Below are 21,164 nucleotides of genomic sequence, written 5' to 3' on the forward strand. Positions count from 1 at the left end.
ATATGTTGTGTTCGGAAGTTAGTTAATTTGACCGTTGCCTTTGATTGTTGGCTAATTTGTTTGAGCAGTATTATACATACTTCCTCCTATATTCTAAATAACTGTTCCATTTGCCATTTTTGTCTATTCACATAACTGTCTCATTTGCTATATTTGGACATGGTTTTACTTTCCTACCTTTATCTCTTTTCTTTATTTACCACCCCAACCACCCATAACCCATCATATTCAATACTTTTCATTATTTAACTCATATATTCTTACCTCTATACAATAATTTTCATTATTTTAACTATATTCCTTAATTTTCGTGCCATTGTCCAAATAGGACACTTATTCAGAATAGGAGGGAGTATTTCTTTTAGGTAATAATCAACTTCATACATAAGCAAAATATCTACTAAAAATTCTACTTAAATTAAGGCCTCGTTTGGTTCATGCAGGAATCAAATGCATGTGTTAATTTGCAATGCACGGGAATTTAATTCCAACATCAAAATTCACATGAATAACAAGAATCCGTTTGGTTGCCATGATTCTCCTAGGAGTTTCCAATGACCATGAGGGGGGTAGGTAGTTAAATTCCCCCATCATGCAGGAGTTGGAAACTCCCCCATTTTACAAAAAATGGGGTAATCAAACAACCTCCAAAAACCACAATTCATGGGATTTTAGAATTCCCATAAATTTGGTGGGCAACCAAACGAGGTCTAAGTTGATAAACAACCCTACAATATCGTAACTTGCACATCAATAGTAAAACACATTTGAGTTTATTTCTAATAATAGTACACATACATTGCGTTAAGTAAAAATAAATACATAATCGACGGTGCAAACAACCTTCCCTTTTAAAAAATCTTCTTGACATTGTCAAACATATTATAAAAATACAAATTCTCATTGAAAACGGACATTATTCGTCACAAGTTAAAGATGGATATTGTCTCTCTTACAAAAAGCAAATGGATAGTGCAAGTGAGTGAAATGGATACTCCCACTTGCCTTTCCACTTGCAATTTGTGAGAGGGTCACTATCCGTCTTCAGCTTGTGACGGATAGTGTCCGTCTTCAATGAGACAGTTATAAAAATAATACCAACTTGTCTCATTGAAGACAAACACTATCCATCACAAAGATGAAAACGAATAATATCCCTCTCACAATATCACAAATGGAAAAGCAAGTGGGGTGCTTCATTTAATTTCTACTTAATTTACCACTTGTATATTTCGAGAGAGACTATTTTTGACGGATAAAATTAATATTGTCAACTAGAAATAAGAGTGATGATCCTCTATTCCATTTGGTGTCCCATTGTGTGCCACTCCACCCACCTTCTAACACATCAACAAATTAATGTAATTGTTGCAATATTTTATTTTGCAACAAGTGATGTGTCAAAAAGTGAGTGGAGTGACACACATAATGAGACACAAAAGTGGGACGGATGATCCTCACGTTTAGAAATTAACCGTCGTGTGAATTTGACTTCCAAGTGAATTTCTTCGCCTTCCTATGTCCCACCACTTCCACTGAGAAACTCTGCAATGACTTGTTCAAAAATCCCCAAATTTTCATCTTCAATTGAATGGCGTCACTACTCTCAATTAACGCCGACTATTGCGGAATTAATCCTTCATGATTATCTTGTTCGAAGGTATCTCAACTGCTTATTTAATTTTTTGTTGAACAAGTTGACGTTTTCTTTTTTATTTGTGTCCTTATCTTCATTATTTATTATCTGCAATTCTTATTATTTTAATCCCCCAATCGCATTAATTGATTATATAAAACAATCCTAATGCTCTCATGTGATAGTAGCATCATTATTAGTTGTTATCGCCTTTCGGAGCGAAATTAGGTGAATAAAGCGGTTTTGAGGTTGAAAAATGAAGAAATTCCGCAACTTTGATCATCATTTTAATTTGGTTTATTTGCAAGCTCTCGGAAAGAGGGTTAAGTGAAGAAGTAATGATGAACAAATCGACCCAACTAAAAGGACATGGCGCGTTTGGTTCGCGCGTGGGTATGAGTTTGGAATCAGGAATCATACCTGGGTGGTATGAGTTTGTAACTTGATCCCTCATACCCTGTGATGTTAAAAATAATTATTTTTGATATTGAAAAATCATGAAAATGAAGATTTGATCAAATAAATGTAAAAAAAATTCATTTAAAATGTTCCATATAAGTTTTTTCATAAATTATGGTTTTATTATTTGATATCCATGGGTATCAATCTCATACCCACCTCACCCTTGGGTATGAGAAACCCAGACCTCATGGGTTTGAGTTATGGGTATGAAACCCCTATTTTTGCCACACAAATACCTAGTTTGGGTTTGGCTCATTCCAAACCCATACCTCATACCTTTATTAGTTGAAACAAACACCCCCTAAATGAATGAGACACAAGGAGTACTATTTTAGTCATTGTATCTAACTTGCGCAAATGTAGCTCCTTATAAGATGACAACAACTTTTGATTATTTAAGTGGTCGTCTCGTTGAATACTGTACAATGCACCTGCCTCCGACTATCACTTAGCAAGACAAGATGCTGTTGTTAATCATAGATAAATAATGACTCAATATGGTTATACTTTATAATTTCCAACCACTTGAGACTTTAAAATTAAGAAATGAGCATCCTATGTTTTTTCATGTTCTTTTATTAGCTAAAGCTATAATACATCATAATTATAGCTTCGAGTTCCCTGAAATGCGTTGTGCTTAGTGTTTCGTGTTTTTAGAAGTTGTGTCAACCGAATTCAATTAAAACAAAAAACAAAAAAAAACAAAGCAAATAGTGTATGTTTGTGTTGGGAGAGTAACAATGTCAATATCAGATGCTTTTAAATTTGTGGCAGGGCCTGTGAAGACGTTGGTTGTCGATAGAATAGTACAGTATCTGAAGTTCATCAAGAGTTATGAAGATAACATGAATGTTCTGGTGGAGAAGCTTGAAATTTTATGTGCGAAGAAGCTGGACCTTGATGCAAAAGTGATTGAAAGCAAGCAGAATATGGAGGTGATGACTAGAGAAACTGCGAATTGGCTGAAAAGTTTGTACAGGTTGATCGAGAGGGAGGAAATGAAGGAGCTTATGAGAGAAGACAAGGTGGCTGAGATTACAGTGAAGATGATGAACCAACGTGTTATGAAGAAGTTTTTTAAAGAGGATAGGGAGATTTTCGACATTTTAGTCCATGTGGTAAAAAAGAAATGCAATCTGCAGGCTGATGATGCAGAAGAAGATGCTGACTATAAGAAAGTTGCCAAAATAGCTCGGGAAGTTATGAAAGACATTTCCGAGGAGTTTAAGAAGTTTATAAAAACAGATGACGCAGCCGTTGCTGCTGTTAATTTGTTAAACTATAATGATCTCGAGAAGCTCAAGAAAGACGATGAGGAGATGGCTAAGATTTTGATTAAAGCCGAGGGTATTAATCGATGGGAAGTTGAACATCATGATGATGGGGATGTCCAACCTGTCGATAAAATTAATATTGTCAACGAGAAAGTTGGTTTTTGGCGTAAACATATGGGGAGTTTAATGGCCTTTCTAGATGATGAGAACTTTAAGAAAGACCTGCCAGATGGTGTAAAAATAGGGTTGGAAGTCATGGATGCTTTCAACAAGAGTAGCAAGAGTACGGGGTCTGAGGAGGTTGAAGCGAACGACAAATCACACCGGTACTGTGGCTGTTGTGTCGTTCGATTCAAAGTTTACTCTCATCGTCATGATATGAGTGTAATAGCTGAAATTATGGTTGAGGCTATTAAGTCCATGATTCTTGAATGCCCTTTAGATCATGTGACTAGAAGTATACGAGATGATGAACTTGAAATTATTCCGAGTGAGTTCATAGGGGGTTTGGATTCTAGAGAAATACTTCTGCAAAAAATATTGAAAGTTTTACAAGATGATCAAGTTAACATTGTTGGTGTATTTGGCATGGGCGGTAGTGGTAAGTTTTTTGTCTTCTTCTTCAGATCTTTGATTTTAAATTGGGTTATGGTGTGTTTGGGAACAAAGATTGTATTCTCAAATTCAGATTTGGACCAATTTGCATGTTTGACAAAGCTATTAGATTTGGATTTCCAAATCCCTACAAAATCCAAGTAAGGTTAAAATAAACCCATTTGAAATCCACTCTCTAACCCCCTCATTTCCAAATCTTTATTTCACTTTGCTAAATTTAAAATGATGCATTTTAAATTAAATACTTGTTACCAAAGACTCTCTTATATGAATTCAAGTATACATTTTCCGTTAACTTTTTAGATTTATGGATCGGTTTAAGAGTCAAGTAAATCTTGCTCCTTAATTAGCCGGTCTTTTTGAGTTCTACTTTAGCTCAGATCAGGAGTTAAAGAGAACGAAGGGTTGGTCAACATGTAGGATCTTTATTAGAGGTAGTGGAGAGAGAGGGGGCTTGCAAGGGCACTCACTGATAGCGGGGTTTGTCGCACTCCCCCAATCAAACAATTAACTCAGCTAATGTATAAGGGTAGTCGAGGTCGAACCACAAGGAGAGAGTACTAGTTTTGTCTCAAATTATAAGTTAGCTACGCGGATCAAGAAGTTGGTTTTAAACTAACTAATTAATAACTAACTAAGACAACTAAAATAAGAAAACAAGTAATCGAAATCACAATGGTCTTAAACAATAAAGGAAAGGCTAGGGTCCGATTTCTCCTCCAACACACCATGTTTACACTCATAAATCCCGTTAATAAGTCATTGGGTCATAGCTAGGGGGAAAAACGCCTCTAATTCGCCTACTAACTTCCTCTCGGGCTCATAGTAGGACACTAGTAATCCCGACCAACCTCCCTCTCGTGTTCGTAAGTCGGACTCCCTAATCCAAAGCCTAAGGTCAATAAGTCCACGTTATCTTCCAGGTCATCCCACTCCCTCTCCCAAGGGTCGATTTCAAACCGAAAATTAAAGGCACCCTTCTTAAGTTCTCCCTCCCGGGTTCAACTCAAGTTGGCGATTAGTCTAAATGAGGTGAGCCGACTCCCAACCTAGCCAACTCCCGTCGACGATCAAGGGTCAAAAGTCAACAACAATCTCAAATAAAACATAACAAGTCAAATCCTTTAATTAACCCAAATCAATTACTCAACAACTAATCAAAATGGGATTTAATCATGTAAACTTGGCATGTTAGAGATTAATCAAACCCTAGTGAAAATACTACTCACTAATCATTACTAATTTAACACTAAATACATTTATAATTACTCTAAACATAGTATTAAACAAAATAAAGTGATAAAGATTGAAATTTTAACTAATCTAATGACTAAATATGAATAAATTAACACTAAACATACTAAGAGTAACAAAGACTAAAACTTTAACTAATTAAAGTGATTACTCTAATTAAAAACATAACAATAATTAAATAACAATAAGAAAAAGGAAGGAGAGAAAATAATACCCAACTTGGATTAAAATGAAATTAAAAGGAGAAATCTTCATACAAATGTTCCAAATTAAGACCATAATCTAAATCTAATTCTAAAAACAATTAAAGGAGTGGATTTTTGATGAACAAAAAGCTAAAACTGAGTACTCCTATCTACTGCTACTTCTCGTATTCTGCCCTCTGCCCAGAAATCTCCCAGTAAATGAAGAGCTCTCTGCCGACGTCTCCTGGCACCCAATCCCAAAAAATGGAGGCTCCCCTCTATTTTTGTTCTCTGCCTAATCCTATCCCCCAAAAAATGAATCCCCCTAACCTACTGCTTTCCTCGGCCAAAAACAACAAAACCAAAAATGTGGAGCTCCTCTTGTCTCCAAAGTGGCAACCCAATTTTGTGCTTGTCTCCCCAAATGTCAGCCCACCTTAGCAATTCAAAGTAGCCCAAGTCAAGAAAATGAAATGAAAACCGGTCCATGGTGGATAGTTGATGGCCCAAGTCTTTATTTGGCTCATTTTCTTCCCGTCTTTGTTTTACTATCCGTCTTGATCGCTTTTCATACTCGAACTTTGTACCTATAAAATTAAAAGACAAAAGCATTACCAACATCCAAAAATAATATAGAATTACACTATTTAAAACTAATTTACTAAACTCTATTTTATACTAAAATGAGTAAATAAATTCAACTTGGGTTATTAATTCGATTAAATAAGAGATAAAACGTTGGCTAAAAATACGTAAAATAAAGTGTTATCACTCACCCCCGCTACATCATGAGAATTTCAAAATTTTTATTTAAATTTTTTTGAGTTTTTTCGATTGTTTTGCTTATGGCATTACTTATTTACCCCGTTGAAACTTTTCGCCTCTTAAGTGCAAATCTTGCTCTGCCACTGATCTAAATGCCTCATCAAGATGGCTTAGTTAGTTTAATTTGTTTTGCTCATGATCAAAACTAGTGAAGAATGACGTGAGACAAATTTATTTTCCCTTGTGACGTGCTAATCTCGACTCTTGGTGTTGAAAATATTTAAGCCTAAAAAAATCCAAAAGATTGATTTAACATGCCTTTTCAGGTACCTATTTTGACTAAAGTAGCTTTTTTGTCAAAAAATTCAGGTAACTTATTCTCTTGGCAGTGTTTGGCAAATAGCTTATTTGCCGGCAAATAAGCTACCTGAAATAAAATGCTATTAGCGTAGCATTTTAGATTTCAGATACCTGATTATAGGTTATATTACCTTTTTACCCTTTCAATCTATAATATAATAAATAATTATTATATCCTTTTATGGTATGTTTGGGAACCTTGAATTGGAATTGAATTCCATAATTGAGACATTTCAAGTGTTTGATAACCCCTAGAATTTGGAATTGGAATTGACTCAATTCCTTATCAATTCCAAGCTAGTTAAAATTTTGGGTTCTCAAATACCTATCATATAGTAGTCATTTTAATTTCATCACTTCTTACATTTTATTTTGTGATGCAAATTTCATCGCAATATTTTTATTTGTGATATTTTTTCCAATCGCAAATATTTTCCGTGACAATATTTATTCTTTTCAAATATAAAACATCCGATGACCTCGACCCATATCCGTCTTGCCCAAATCCAAATCCAATTCCAATTCCAATTCCATGGGTTTCCCAAACGCTATTTTGGAATTAGATTTGGAATTGAATTCAAACATTTGGATTTCTACAATTGAAATCATGAAAATGAAATCAATTCCGCGTTTCCAAACACTGCCTAACGTCATTTCACTAAAATAAGCTACCTTTACAGTTAGTTTGCCAAAGATTTTTGGGATATTCTACGGTGTACCCCTGAGTTTTTCGATTTTCTATGTTATACCCCTCCTTTTTTTTTAATTCTACATCGTACCCCTAACTTCTTACTTATTTCTCCATCATAACCTCGTTTAACCCTCCATTAACTTTATCACTATCAAACGACCGTACTTTGACCTTTATTATGACTTATGAATGTTGTATCACCATTTTATATGAGAAACATCACATATCACTTTTAATAAGCACCAACTACTATTAAAAACATCTGTTATGATTCATGACATGATAAAAGAGATTTTTTGAACTTTTAGTTAGTTTCGTATACTATTTCTTGGGCTAATGAGTAATTCAGCAAATTAATAAGTAAATGAGTAGCTAATCAAGTAATTGGAATGATAAATAGACGATTTAATAGGTCATTTAAGAAACTAAGTTAGCAATGACAATAAATAAGGTCATGGTATAGACTAATGTATAAAGTTTAGGGGTACACCATAGAATATAAAAAAAGGAGGGTTACAACATAGAAAACCAAAAACCACGAGGGTACACGGTAAAATATCCCAAGATTTTTTTATATAATCACTTAATCAGTCAGCTTATCGGCTCCTTGTTTTTAGCTACCTTTTCAGGTTTTGGTTAGTTTTTCAGTTTTCAGGTACCTTTTCAGCTCGTTTTATCATCAAATAGAGCCTAAACTTGGACCTAATTAATCAACTAGTACTCATAACTAATTTAAAGAGAGTAATTTTGGGAGAAAAACTACCCTAAACCTCTAAGTAAGGGTATTTTAGTAAATTTGGGTTTTAAAATAGAAGGAAACAAGACCAAAAGGTGGATTGATCTCGACCCGGGCGGATCAGCCTTCAATTTGTGTCACGAGCAAATTTTGACAGGGTTGCTTTGGTGGACTCGAAGTTGCAAGTGTGTGTTGACCCATGGTAGGTGGTGGGACGAGCAGGTGTGAGAAACAAAACAGTAGAGGTCGAACCACCAAGAGGTTGCCATGGAGAAATTTGATCATGGATGCTGATTGGATTTCGATAAACAAGGCAAGGAATTAGAGATGAGGAGTTGGCTAGTGATTTTTGGGTAAAGTAATAATTGGTCAATGGTTGGGTTTATCCTAGACATTATTCTACATAATTCATTACTTCGTATATTCTTTCATCCCACTCTTTCAACCCGTTTTATTCACTGTTTTCTTTTTCGTTGATTTGAAACTTACAACATAAAAAGATAGAAGCAGCACCAAAATTTCAAGGGATAATACAAATTGAAAATAATTAACGTAAATTAACTAATATTTTATTTTAATACATGGATTAGATGAAAACGTTCATAGTCTTTTTTCTCGAATTGAGCATTAGTTTATTTCTTTTCCCCGAGCTCCCACTCCCAACATCATAAATCCACCAATAACTTTATGCCATGATGATCGAAAATGAGGCTCAGAAGTAATAGCCGGAAGAGTTAGCCTCCCAAATAACCTCACTGTCAAATTATTTCATAATGTTCCACTTTTGGTTTTCTAGATAAATGTAAGAGATCAAATTGAACGGATTGGAGTCTAGGCTAAATTTAAAACCTTGAATGTGTGTTTTAAGTTTGCACTGATACAAAGTGGCACTTAGTTACCAGAGTTTTAATTTTGTATTTCAATCGTAACTGATTCCAGCTAATAAAGCAATATGGATGCAGGAAAAACACTGTTGGCAAAAGAAGTTGCAAATAAAAGAGCAAGTGATTTATTTGATAAAAGAGTAGTGGTAGAGGTTTCAGAGGCTCCAAATATTAAAGGCATCCAAAGTCAAATTGCAGGAGAAATTGGGTTGATATTGGATGATATGCACACCGTGGCTCGAAGAGCTCGTATTCTTTATAATAAACTGAAATCGGAGAAAATACTCATAATCCTAGACAATGTATGGAAGAAACTTAAGTTAGACGAAGTCGGTATTCCTTGTGAAAGTACTAAAGATTTCTGTTGTAAACTCCTTATTACAACAAGAGAAAAACAGGTGTGTAGGGTCATGGATGTCCAAAATGCTAATATATTTGAAGTAGGCATGTTAAACGAAAGAGATGCTTTAAATCTATTTGAAAATAAAAATGGAAAGAAAGTTGGTAGTGGAGAATTTAAACCCGTGGTAGATAGACTATTGACAAAGTGTGCGGGTTTGCCTCTCGCAATTGTCACTACAGCTAGCGCATTAAGAGGTAAACATCTAGAAATGTGGTGTCAATTTGCTGCGACATCGGAAAAGCCTATATCAAGTCAAGTTAGCAATGAGTATCGTGAGATATACTCAATTCTCGAGACAAGTTACAAGCTTATGGATAGCGAAGAAAAAAAGTTATTTTTCTTCCTTGTTTGTCTATCTCCCCTTGATTCAGCTGTAACAGTCGAGGACTTGATGAGATATGGCATTGGTTTGGATTTATTTCAACGTGTCAACGATCTTTCAGAAGCCATGGAGCAGGCAAATATGTGGATTAACGAACTCACTTCATCGTCATTGTTATTAAAAGGCGATTCTGATGGAGAAGTCAAGATTCATGATCTTGTTCGCGCATCTGCTATCTCATTTATTGATAAAGGTAATGTTACATTGACTACCCAAACTTATTGTCATTCTTTTTGAAAAATAAAAGTAAAAATTCTTTTATTTCTCCATGTTCATTTTATTATTGAGAAATCGGTAACTTACCTATGAGAATTTACAAAGTTATTGAACTATAAATGAAAAAAAAAAGATTGACAACTTTTGGGGTTTTACTGTTTTAGTTTACTTTTTAGTATACTAATCTTACAATATAGGAGTATGTATAAACTACTGTCAACTGCCAAGTAAATGTACTGGAGAAATATGTTCATCCCCTCGACCCAAAATCCTTCTTTCACCGCTGAGCACGAGAATTTGCTAGGCTCTAAATGTATCAGATATTTAATTGGTTATGCATATTGCTTTACTATCATTTGGCAGGTAAAGATCGCATGACCTTAGTTGAAAGAATCCCTCGATGGATGTGTAGGGACACATTTGAGAAATTCACAGCCATATCATTGATGTCTGGCCATGATTATTCTCGACTGTGTGGAGTGAAGGCTCCCATGCTTGAAATTTTGTTATTGAAAGGTGACGCATCCATAACAACTCTTAATTCAGATTTCTTTGGAGGAATGAAGAATTTGAAGGTATTAAGTCTGTCAAATATGAACTTTAATCTCGGGCTACCAAAAACAATGGGAGAATTGAAGCGTCTACAAACATTGCATTTGCACCATTGTAAGTTGAAAGACATTAAATTGGTTGGTAAGCTAGTGAGCCTTCTTGTCTTGAGCTTGCGCGAATCAAGTTTGGAAGAGTTAGCAGTTGAAATTGGGGACTTGTGCAATCTTCGCTTGCTGGATATAGGAGGTTGCAAAGGTGTGAAAAGGATCCCAGCTAATATCTTGTCCCGCTTATCCCATTTAGAAGGTCTTTACATGCACAATGTTTTTGATCGTTGGGCAGTCACAAATGCAGAAGTTAATGATGGAGGGGATTATAAGCCGGCAAGTGGAAGTGAGCTTGATACATTATCTCACTTGAATGTTCTTGAAATGGATGTATGTAGAGCTGGCCAGTTGTTAACTGTGAATAATAGTCAGCAAGCCGAGCAATTGAAGAAGTTCAAAATACGTGTGAATTCACACGGAATTTATGAAGAAGTAGTACCTGCATTAAATTATGTTTTGGAGTTGATGGATATAAATGGAAGTCCAAGCAACTGGTTAAGAGCGTTACTAAAGAAAAGTGAATGCTTAATTCTAAGTGCTTCGAAGAGGCACTCTGAGAATGTTGTCCCTCAGTTGGACGAAGATGGTTTTAAGGATTTGAAATATTTAATCGTCAGTCGATGCCAAGTCAGAAATCTAATCAGTTCAAACGAAGAAGATGAGTCAATAGCCTTTATGAGTCTGGAGGTTTTATGGCTAGAACATATGAACAACTTCGCGATGATATGTGATGGGAAAGCTCCTGTAGGGATATTCTCTAATCTCCGTCGCCTCAAGTTAATTTCTTTGTCCTACTTGAAATGTGGGTTGCCATTGACTTCCGGTTCACTTAACTTGTGTGAAGTTTCTATCATAGAATGTGGATCTTTGGAATTTATTGCTTATACGGATGGGTCTATCGCAACGAACGAGACAAATGACGATCTGCTTCCTTGTTTGAAATCACTTCAGCTAAGCTATGTGACTAGTCTATCAAGCTTGGTGGAGCAATCACTCAATGAGGTGGTTTCTCTCTTCAATGCAGAGGTAAGTCATGTTACTTTTTATGCAGCGGAATGTATTAGGCATGGAATTTCCGAACATAGTTTTTTATTGATGTATTGAATTGTTTGATATTACAATATTATGGGGGAGAGTAGGGGTGTTAATGAGACGAGACAGCTCGCGAGCAATTCGTAACGAGTCAAGCCAGCATTTCGAAAAGCTCGCGAATGGCTCGATTTTGTGTGATTAGATAAGATATTGCTCATATTTTATAAATAATATTTTATCATGATTATATATTTGTATAACACATATCAAATGTCTCACAGATTTATCAAATACTTTTACTTATAACATTCGAGCCTTGTTATAAAAAATGTCAAAAGAAAAAAAATAAACAATTAACAATTATATATAGAGGCTCGATTTGAGCTCGGGTTTGGCTCGAGCTCGCGTTAAAGCTCGCAAACTTGATAACGAGCACATTGTTTTCAAGCTCGGGTAAGTTCCGGCTCGGCTCGTTAACACCCCTAGGGAGAGTACTCGTGAGACTATTTAGCTCCTTAATTGGAGTTTAGGACTACACACTACAAATGATCCCAACTCTCATATTTTATAGTAATACATGGGAGTATTCTAGATTTACAATCCTTCTTATTGTGTTCTACAATTTTCTAGAACATTTTACATATAATTTATTATGCTAGGCATTCATGTTAATTCAAGATTTTTCTAATGTTTTAACGCTCCCTCTTAATATGAAAAATCTTGTTTCTTTGAAATCAGAAAACTGTAGTGGTTCCCTGATGTTTTTTTTTTAAATACCGTAAGTGCACGGTGTTGTTGTAGCACTTAGGGATCGATTCACGGGGAGCTAGTATGCAATAATAGTCCATTCTAGCTACAATGTTTAGCTAAGCCGACAAGATATTGTTTGGTTTTTAACTAGCAACTAAACTAACTAAAATGATATGCAACTAGACTAGATATTGAATATGAGCAAGCAACTGTAAAAATGTAATTCAATAATGAGGAAGGCCTAGGACCCGACTTGTCCACCGATAATTGCTCCTACAAGTTTAATTCCCGTTAAGTGGTCGTTTAGATAGTGATAAGGAGGAAGACTCCTCTAGGTCGCCAAACACCTCCCTTTCGATCTCGTGAGTGGATATTAGCTAACCCTTCTAACCCCCTCTCGGGTTCATTAGTCGGGTAACTAAATTCAATTTCCGACTCCCCCAAATTCATGCATAAACTTAGAGATGGTTTAGAATAGATTTAGGTTCATTGATTTCCGCGTCATTGTTCCGAGTCATCCCTCTCTCTTCCTCAAGGGCCGACTTCAAACCAAAAATTGCTCTCACCAATGGTCAAGGTAAAGAATTTAAGAGTAAATTCCAACAAGTTCAAACCACAAATTAATCCCTTAATTCACCCTTAACACCACCACCTAAAATGACCAATTAAATGGGTCTTAAACAAGTAGAATACTCATGTCGGGGGTAAAGTTCAAACCACAAGTTAATCCCTTTAATTCACCCTTACCACCACCTAAAATGATCAATTAAATGGGTCTTAAACAAGTAGAATACTCATGTTGGGGGTAATCGAGTCATAGTAAAAGAACTATTCACTACTCATGTTAATTAAGACAAAACAATTGATAAAGGTTGAAACTTTAGTAATGAACATGGTATGAAATTGATTTCTACCAATAATCATGCAATTAGTTATAAGAAAGAAGCCCACAAAAAAAAAAGTTATAAGAAAGAAGATAATTAACTAATTGAACTCTAATTAAAAAGGATTAATGGAAAAGGTAAGAGACTTTGACTCAATTAAACTAAAGAATCAAACTTTAATAGAAGAACAATGCCAAAAGCATGAACAAGTAAACAAGAAAGAGAATTACTCTATACTAGCAACAAACAAGAGAAATCCAACAATTACTAACAAATGAAACTAGAGGAAAGACAAATGTAAACAAATGAACAAGGGAAAGAAATTCTACCAACTAGAATGCAAAAGAAAGAAACTTGGATTGAGTGAGAATGGAGGAAATCATCAATCTTGTTACAACCCAATTACTAGGTCTAGAAATAATTGAAAGATTAAGGTCTAATTAAGGAATGATTAACAAAGGATTAAGAAAGTTTGAAACTTGGAAGTGCAATAAATTATCTAGGGTATTGTGTCGAAAATAAATTAAGACAGGCTATTTATAGTGTTCCCAAAGGTTAGGGTTCTAAAAGGAGAGCTTAAGACAAAACATGGGTGGCAGCGACGGACTGCCGGCCGGCAGGCGGACGCGCCGAGACATTCTTGCTTTGGAGCCTTAATTTCTTCAAAATCATCAATGAGGGTAGGTCGACCGGCCGAGGGCCTTCTTCAGCTCTTTTCTCCTCCTCCATGCTAGCTCATCCTCGTGTCTTGTTTACTTGCTTAAATCTCCTTCCCGAGCCATATACCTACATTACAAGGTGGTAAATGGTAAAAGTGGAAAGAGAATGCAAAATTGCAAGCAAAAGACTCGAAATATCATCGAAATACATCAAAAAATTTAGAGGAAGTACGGGTAATTGGCGCCAAATATCTATGCATCATTCCCCCTTTATCTTGAATTTCTCGAGTCCTGTTTTTGTTGCAAAATTTCTTAAACTTGATAATCTTATCTTGCACCTTCTTTAATGATGCTCCTCTCCGTCTTTGCTTCCCATGTTGCATTAGCCAACTCGGTTAGCTCCCCTTTATGCCATGCCCTTGATAAATGACTGGCTATAAGCCGAAAATAATAGAAAAGAAGGGAACGAGTTCGAGGTCCAGAAGGAGAAGGGGGAGGGGGCTGGGGCTGCTGGTGAACCCGGAGGAAGATAGGAAATGGAATTAGATCGGTTATCAACTTCTATAGGTTATAGGTGCACTTCTAAAGTTCTTTTGAACCGGGCAGGCAGACGGTCGGCATCGGCATCGGCGTAGATACCTATCCTTCTTCCCATTAACCCGAAAGGCATAGAATTATGGCAGGGTTTTTTGGCTTTGCTTCTTCAATTTTGTTTGTTCTCCTCTTCCCGTAATTTGTTTTGTGTCTCTTGCTTGAATGTAGGATCTTTGTCCCATTCTGTCTTGCAAGGTCGATGCCCTTGTTGCTTGTGTTTGTCGAGTTTGATGCCCGCATTGTGATTGTGATTGGGGTCTTTCAGATGCCCCATGATGCATTTGGGTTGACACTCTTTCGTCACCCTTATTTGATCATGTGGGTTGATATTTTTTTTTTGTCACCCTTCTTGAGTTCGGGTTAGCCTCGTGTGCTACCCTCATTGGATTAGCACTTTAGCTTTTTTTTTTTTTTTTCGGGGGAAAAATAAATAAACTGTTAGTTTTTTATGCCACTGTTGTTAGCCGTAATTTGGCAAGGCAAGAATGTTCGGGAGAGTTGATTGTATTTGTATGTGAATGTTTTGTTATTGATTTGTTTGATTGTTTTTCATGTTACAAAGTGGAGTGCCATAGCCTGTTTATAGGCTTCTACGTGAGTTCATCCAACATGTATCTCTATCTCCTAGATTTTTACATAGAAATTTCCATAATTGCTAAAGTAAACTATGAAATAGTATAAAAGTACATTTATCAACAAAAAAGAATTTTCTTTGTGAAATCGGTACTTGAGATCTAACATGTGACATTTTAATATGTGCCACAGAGCAAATATCCATCTCTTGAGAGTTTGGAATTGTCGTTGAATTATAGAATTGTGACGCTCTGGAGTCCGGCATGCTACGTTTCCAGCTTTCAAGGTTTGAAGGTTCTATATATTGATCAATGTTCTGAGTTGCGGAGCTTAGGGTCTCCATCTATATTTGCTGCACTTGTCAAACTTGAAGAGTTGAGGATAAGTGAATGTGAAAAGTTGCGAGAAGTCATAAGCAACGAGATAGAAGAAGACGGAGTTCGTGAACATGTTATCAGTTTTCCTCTACTGAAACATCTTTCCCTGGAGCGTTTGAGAGCAATTGAAAGTTTCTACAGAGGAAGTTATAAACTTGAGTTCCCTAATTTGAAATCACTCTGTTTGTCAGTAGCCGAATCTTTGACTAATTTTGACGGCTCAAAAAACTCCATCGCCTTTTTCTCTGACAAGGTAGTATTCTCATCAGTAAGAACCGAGAATTGATGAGGAAATTTGCAATTGATCCAGAATATATACACTCATATAGCTTATTAATGTGCAGATTGAATTTCCATGCCTAGAAGAAATGGACGTACAATATGTGTCAAACGAAGTTGCGAGGCTATGGAATTGGTCTTCATCAGGTGTGCAGGGACAAAGGGAAAGCAGTAGCAGCTCAGTAAACCCAGTTCCAAACTTGCAAAACTTAACACTCGGTCAGGTCCATGGGTTGACGTCCATTCCACCCTACATTTCTCACAAATTGTCTCATCTCCAAGTCTACTATTTCAATGATATCAGATCTCTATTCTCAGTTTCAGCGGTAAATAAAGAGGTCCTCTGGACATATTCACAGCTTCCGAACTTGGAAAACCTTTCTGTTGGTAGTTGTGAGTCATTGGAACAATTGTTTGACAACAAAGACGATGATGTTGCTATATCATTATGTCAACGCTTAAGAGCAATAACGTTGGATACTTTGCATAAACTGAAGATGTTCCCATTGCATCTGATCAAAAATGTTCGCACCCTCTCTATTACAAAGTTAAGTTGGAAATATGTATTCTCAGCTGATCTATTCATAAAGGGCAGAGAACAACTGCAGCAACTCGAAAATCTTGAGATTACTAAATGTTACAGAATGGAAGTAATAATCATGGATGAGTTAGTTGGGGATGGAGAAGACAGAGTCTTCAATTTCCCTCGCCTTAAGAGCCTGATGTTAGATTGTGTGACGATGACCAATTTTGTCTCCAAAATAAACAGCGGATTACAGTTTCCACTGCTTGAAAGTATGAAGTTGAAAGACTGTAGTTCTATTCGTTCATTTTGTTCAGGACCCTTCACAGCTCCAAAACTAAAAGAATTGGAACTAAATTTATGTTATTTTATGAAGTGTTTTCTGCCTGGAAAAATGAATGAAGTTCAAGAATTTCCATCTTTGGAAAGCGTGACAATTTCCGGTTGTCCACATATGCTCTCATTTTCGTCGGCGCCTGTTGTCGCAACCAAATTGCATCAAGTGACACTAATGTATTGCGGTGAAATGAAGTGGTTTTTACCTGGAGATCCAGATCAAGATAATATTTTGATATTGCCGTGTTTGGAGAGTGTTTCGATTGGAGGGTGCGGTGCCATGAAATCGTTCTCGTCAGGAGGAATAAACTTTCCCAATCTATGTGAATTGAAGGTTAACAGTAAGGACTATTCTAAGTGTGCAAATGAGGAGTTGCACCACTTGTTGGTGAACCTGCCCAAGTGGGAGCTTCGTTAAGGTATTTCTTCTATTCTTCTATGTTATTATCACTTCTCCGAAATAAAAATTTCATATATTATTGTATATCGTTCAGATAGAATATAATCTTCGACTTGTAGCGTGTTTTTAAGAGAGTACAGACCGTCTTAAATAGAGGTAATGATTGACGTATAAAGATGTCATTTTTTTTGTAACATTTTCGATTGATTTTGCTTAAAACCGTCTTATCACAATCCCCCTTTATTCCCACTTCTATTTTAACCGTCTTAAGTTAAGACGGTTTTAATTAAGAATTGGTGATTTTGTAAATGACCGTCTCAACTAAAAGTGTAGTCGAATTAAATTGATTTTAGTGTTATTTGTTTTGTTCCTCTTACCCCTTTGGACTCTTTTGCTTCCTTTATTTCTCTCCATAATTTCCCGGTGGATCTAAAAAAGGGGATTTCTATTGAGCAAGTACTATATTTTTTTTTAACATTTACTCACTTGTTTTGAATATTGTATCATCGATTATACCTCTAAATTCAATAAATAAATTGAAATTATCCGAAGTACCATGATTTTTTTTCCAGTAATTATCATTAAAATATTTGCAGGGAGTGAAGCTGATATCTATCGTCCTGGAATAGGTGATCCTACTCGTCACAAAGTTACAAGCGGTCGTCAGAGCTCACCATTTGTGTCGTCTGACCATCCACGCACTTATTCGGGTAGAGTACCATCGAATGAACCCAATCAAGAATCTACAATCAGGAAAATTGAGAGCCTAAATGTCAACAACCAAGAGAGGTTAGACTGATGACTAATTGACTATCACGAAAGCTTTGGTTTGGTAAGCAACACAAACCCCGGCCCCTCTCCCCCTTGTAATATCTTCAAAGACCGTTTGTTTCTCATCGAACGCTCATTTTTCTTTATTTTTTTTGGGAGAGGTTAGAGCTGAAACGAGACATGAGTGAGAAACGGGAAAGGTGACTTTTTTTATAGGAAACATTTGTAAAGCTGTTTACATCTTCAAATCTTCATGGGAGGCGTTTGCATTTCTAGATCACTCTCGTCGTGTCTGCAACCAAAAGACGAATATATGCGTGTTGACATGACACCGTCTCATACTGAACTCATTTTAATTTTGATTCCACTACCATTCTCGATTAGGATTCATCCTGGCAGTTCATATTTTAGTATGCAATTCAATTTCTTTTTGATGTTTTCTTATGGCTATTTTCTTATGTTTGAGTAGGCTTTGCTCAGTCCTAAAGAAATTGTACGTAGACCGGTTAAATTCTGACCCGACCCAAAAACCCGGCCCGTTTTTCAGGGTTAAGACCAGAAAATTTGAACCGGCAACCCGTTTGAACCGAATCCGAAATGACCCGTTATTTTAGGTCAAGACCCGACCCCTTGGGTCAAAAGTAAATCTAGAATTTTATTAAAATATTAATATTTATATATTATATTTGAAAAAATAGTTAAAAAATTATTTTTTTATTAATTAAAAATGCAAACACAATTAAAAAGTCAATTTTATATAACTTTTATAATATTTAATACTAAAATAATTATTAAAAAAAAACACTCTATTCTAATAATTTTTTTTGGTCTAACAAAGCGCGCATTTAGTCGCATTACAATAGAAGGGAGGGGGGCTTCGAACAGGGGACTTATTGTCCCAAATACCTCCGTCTTAACCATAGAGATGACTCAATATAGACGATTGGTCGCCATCATCATGGTGCTTAGCATACATTGCAGAGTTAGAAGCAGTAGCTGCTTCTTTGCCAAACCTGCTTCTTTGAGGGCGAGCATAGATCTAGCCCTATAGAAAGGAGGAAACGGATTGCTTTGGCGAATAGTAATACCCATAGCATGATACGCGTTAGTAAGACCAGAAACCATCTGTAGGACAAGACGGTTGTCACCTTGCCGGGGACCAGAGAGCCAACGTTTTATCCATTGATCGGCGAGGCTCGTAAGTCTTTGACAGTATGCCGAGGCAGTGGGAAAATAAGTTAGACGTATGCGAAAACTCTTGTTCAAGAGTCACATCACGAGAGTGTTGATTGTCTTGAAAAATATCTTGGATACGGTTCCAACAATCCATAGCGTGGACTCGTCTTTGACAATAGTTTGTAACAAATCGTCGCTCACAGTGGCGTAAATCCACTAGAGAACGGTGGCGTCCAAAGTGGCCCACAATTCCTTTTCATCATCGGTGACAGATGCTTTTGGGGCGACCTTTGGCTTGATGATGTGATGAATCACGCGATTAGCTTCAGCATGATTTATGAAGAGAGCAACCCCATAGTGGATACTGATAGTTGTCCATTGATACGGCTGTCGCAACCTATCAAAAATAACCCAAAGGTCTCGAACTAATATAGCTAGGGTGTAATACCCGACATTTGTGGAACTCGCACTTAGACCTTGGACCGCGTGAGAGGAAGGAAAAGACGACCTTACACTTACCTGAGCCTAGACCATGTGGTGTTGCTGCGGATCGAGTGGGTTTACTCGGTCGAGTGAAAGGTATACTCGACCGAGTGCGTCCACTCGACCGAGTGAAGTGCTACTCGGCCGAGTGAGTCCACTCGACCGAGTGATCTCGGCACTCGGTCGAGTGCCGCTGTTTTCAGAATACGGGATTTAATCCCTTTTTCCCTAACCCTAAAATCATTTCCCGCCTTCCTCCTTATCACTCCAAACTCCCTCCTCTGTGTCTAAAATGCTTCCAATGCCTTTCCCTCAACCTTCAAGCTTGGATTAATGGTGGAACATGTGTCCTATGCCCCGATCTACCTTTGTAAGTAGAAACCTCACCCTTTTCTCTTTGTCTTATGAATAAATTCGAGTTAGGGTTTACTAAGAGAGGTTAATTAGTATTTAGTTAGGATTAGTGACTTATAATGAGGGATTTTATGTTATAATCTAGTATAGAGTGGATTGTGATAGTTATTACATGATTTATGTAGGATGAGACGGTTTTATGAGATAGATACTTGGTGATTTCGATTAGCTTGAGGATTATGCTTAAAGGTAGGTTATCCTACTCGGTTTCAATGTTGTATAAGCATGTTTGTACGTCTTTCTTTGTCAAATGCATTCATGAGTTTGGTTAGTATATCATATGGGTATTGGAAAGGTTGTTATTCATAACATGTGGGATGGAATTCATGAATTGGTCATATGCTTAATGTGGCTCTTCCATTTTCTATGTATAGTTGTGAATGGATCGTGTTGGAAATTTTTGACGGTGGTATTTGATTGTTGAGGAGACGTAAGACGATTGGGAAACTGTCTTACGCTCGGGTCGCCCCTTGGAGCTTCCCACTCCAAGGGGAATGTGCACATTAATGGCTTGATTATGGAGGGACGCGTGTGGTTGAGACACGACGTCTGGCAGAGGATCCGGTTGGCTTCCGGACCCGGTACGTCTGGGTGTGTCCCGCTATCTAGTGTGATGGTCGCTATGTCTGGGCGTGTCCCGGTACCTGTATGATGGTTATGGGTATTTCTGGGCGTGTCCCGATACCGGTATGATGTTGATTTATTCGTGTCTCATTCATATAATCAACATGTCGCATATTTCCGTATTATGTCATGTCTTGAATTTATCACCGAAACTGACGTTTGTTGTGTGTGTAAATGTCACCTATTTCCGAGGTGGCGTGTGTCGATCCATATGATATTTCCGATCATATGGGGAGCAGTTGTTTACAGGTTAGCTTTGGTAGCATACGGAAGAAGGGACGAGGCTTGTTGATCTCCGAGTCGGACTTGTTAAATAGATTAGCTTAGAAATCATGACTTGTAATCTTTCGTTACTTATCTATTCGTTGTAAACCATGAAACATTTTATTTATAAAATCGTTCTTGGATTGTATCTCCGATTTCACTACCTCGGGAAACAGAGACAGTAACACCCCGATTACCTTGGCCGGCAGTTGGGGTGTTACATAGGGAAAGTCGGGATCGAATCCACATGGAGGCTATTTGCTGTCTAATTGTCAACTTAAGTCTGTCTAAGTAACCAAGGGGGTTTGTTTGAATTGTTTTACTAAACTAAAAGCAAATAAATAAAAGGATAGAAAAGAGAAATTAAGTCCAGAGAAATATAAAAGAAAGTAGCTAGGACATCGGTTCACCATGGATTATTACGGGTCGTAGGTAGGGTCATAGGCCAGTCACAATTACCAGTCTATAGGGCAGTGAAAAGGTCCTCTCGGTCCGTTATTCAC

At 36.8% G+C, this 21,164-nt stretch overlaps 1 protein-coding gene and 1 long non-coding RNA gene across 3 annotated transcripts; one reads left to right on the plus strand and one right to left on the minus strand.

The window, feature by feature from the left end:
• Positions 1–1,244: 1,244 nt before the first annotated feature.
• Positions 1,245–17,980, plus strand: LOC141613882 (uncharacterized). 2 transcript variants are annotated; one of them, XM_074432629.1, is made up of 8 exons: positions 1,245–1,286; positions 1,468–1,660; positions 2,873–3,973; positions 8,941–9,840; positions 10,227–11,548; positions 15,207–15,644; positions 15,736–16,948; positions 17,526–17,980. In XM_074432629.1, exons 2-7 carry the CDS (start codon positions 1,642–1,644, stop codon positions 16,945–16,947), a joined length of 4,992 nt encoding a protein of 1,663 aa, XP_074288730.1. In that variant the 5' UTR covers positions 1,245–1,286; positions 1,468–1,641; the 3' UTR covers position 16,948; positions 17,526–17,980. The 2 variants fall into 2 exon arrangements, with proteins under 2 accessions (XP_074288730.1, XP_074288726.1); XM_074432625.1 differs by lacking the exon at positions 1,245–1,286 and having other exon boundaries at positions 1,482–1,660; positions 2,852–3,973.
• On the minus strand, positions 13,529–14,509 carry LOC141617327 (uncharacterized). Its single transcript, XR_012531100.1, has 2 exons — positions 14,080–14,509; positions 13,529–13,974 (listed from the first exon to the last, which is right to left on the minus strand). It is a non-coding gene; the product is annotated as an uncharacterized LOC141617327 (long non-coding RNA).
• Positions 17,981–21,164: the final 3,184 nt, after the last annotated feature.

The sequence above is a fragment of the Silene latifolia genome, chromosome 1 (genome assembly GCF_048544455.1).
Source record: "Silene latifolia isolate original U9 population chromosome 1, ASM4854445v1, whole genome shotgun sequence".
Classification (NCBI taxonomy): Eukaryota; Viridiplantae; Streptophyta; class Magnoliopsida; order Caryophyllales; family Caryophyllaceae; genus Silene; species Silene latifolia.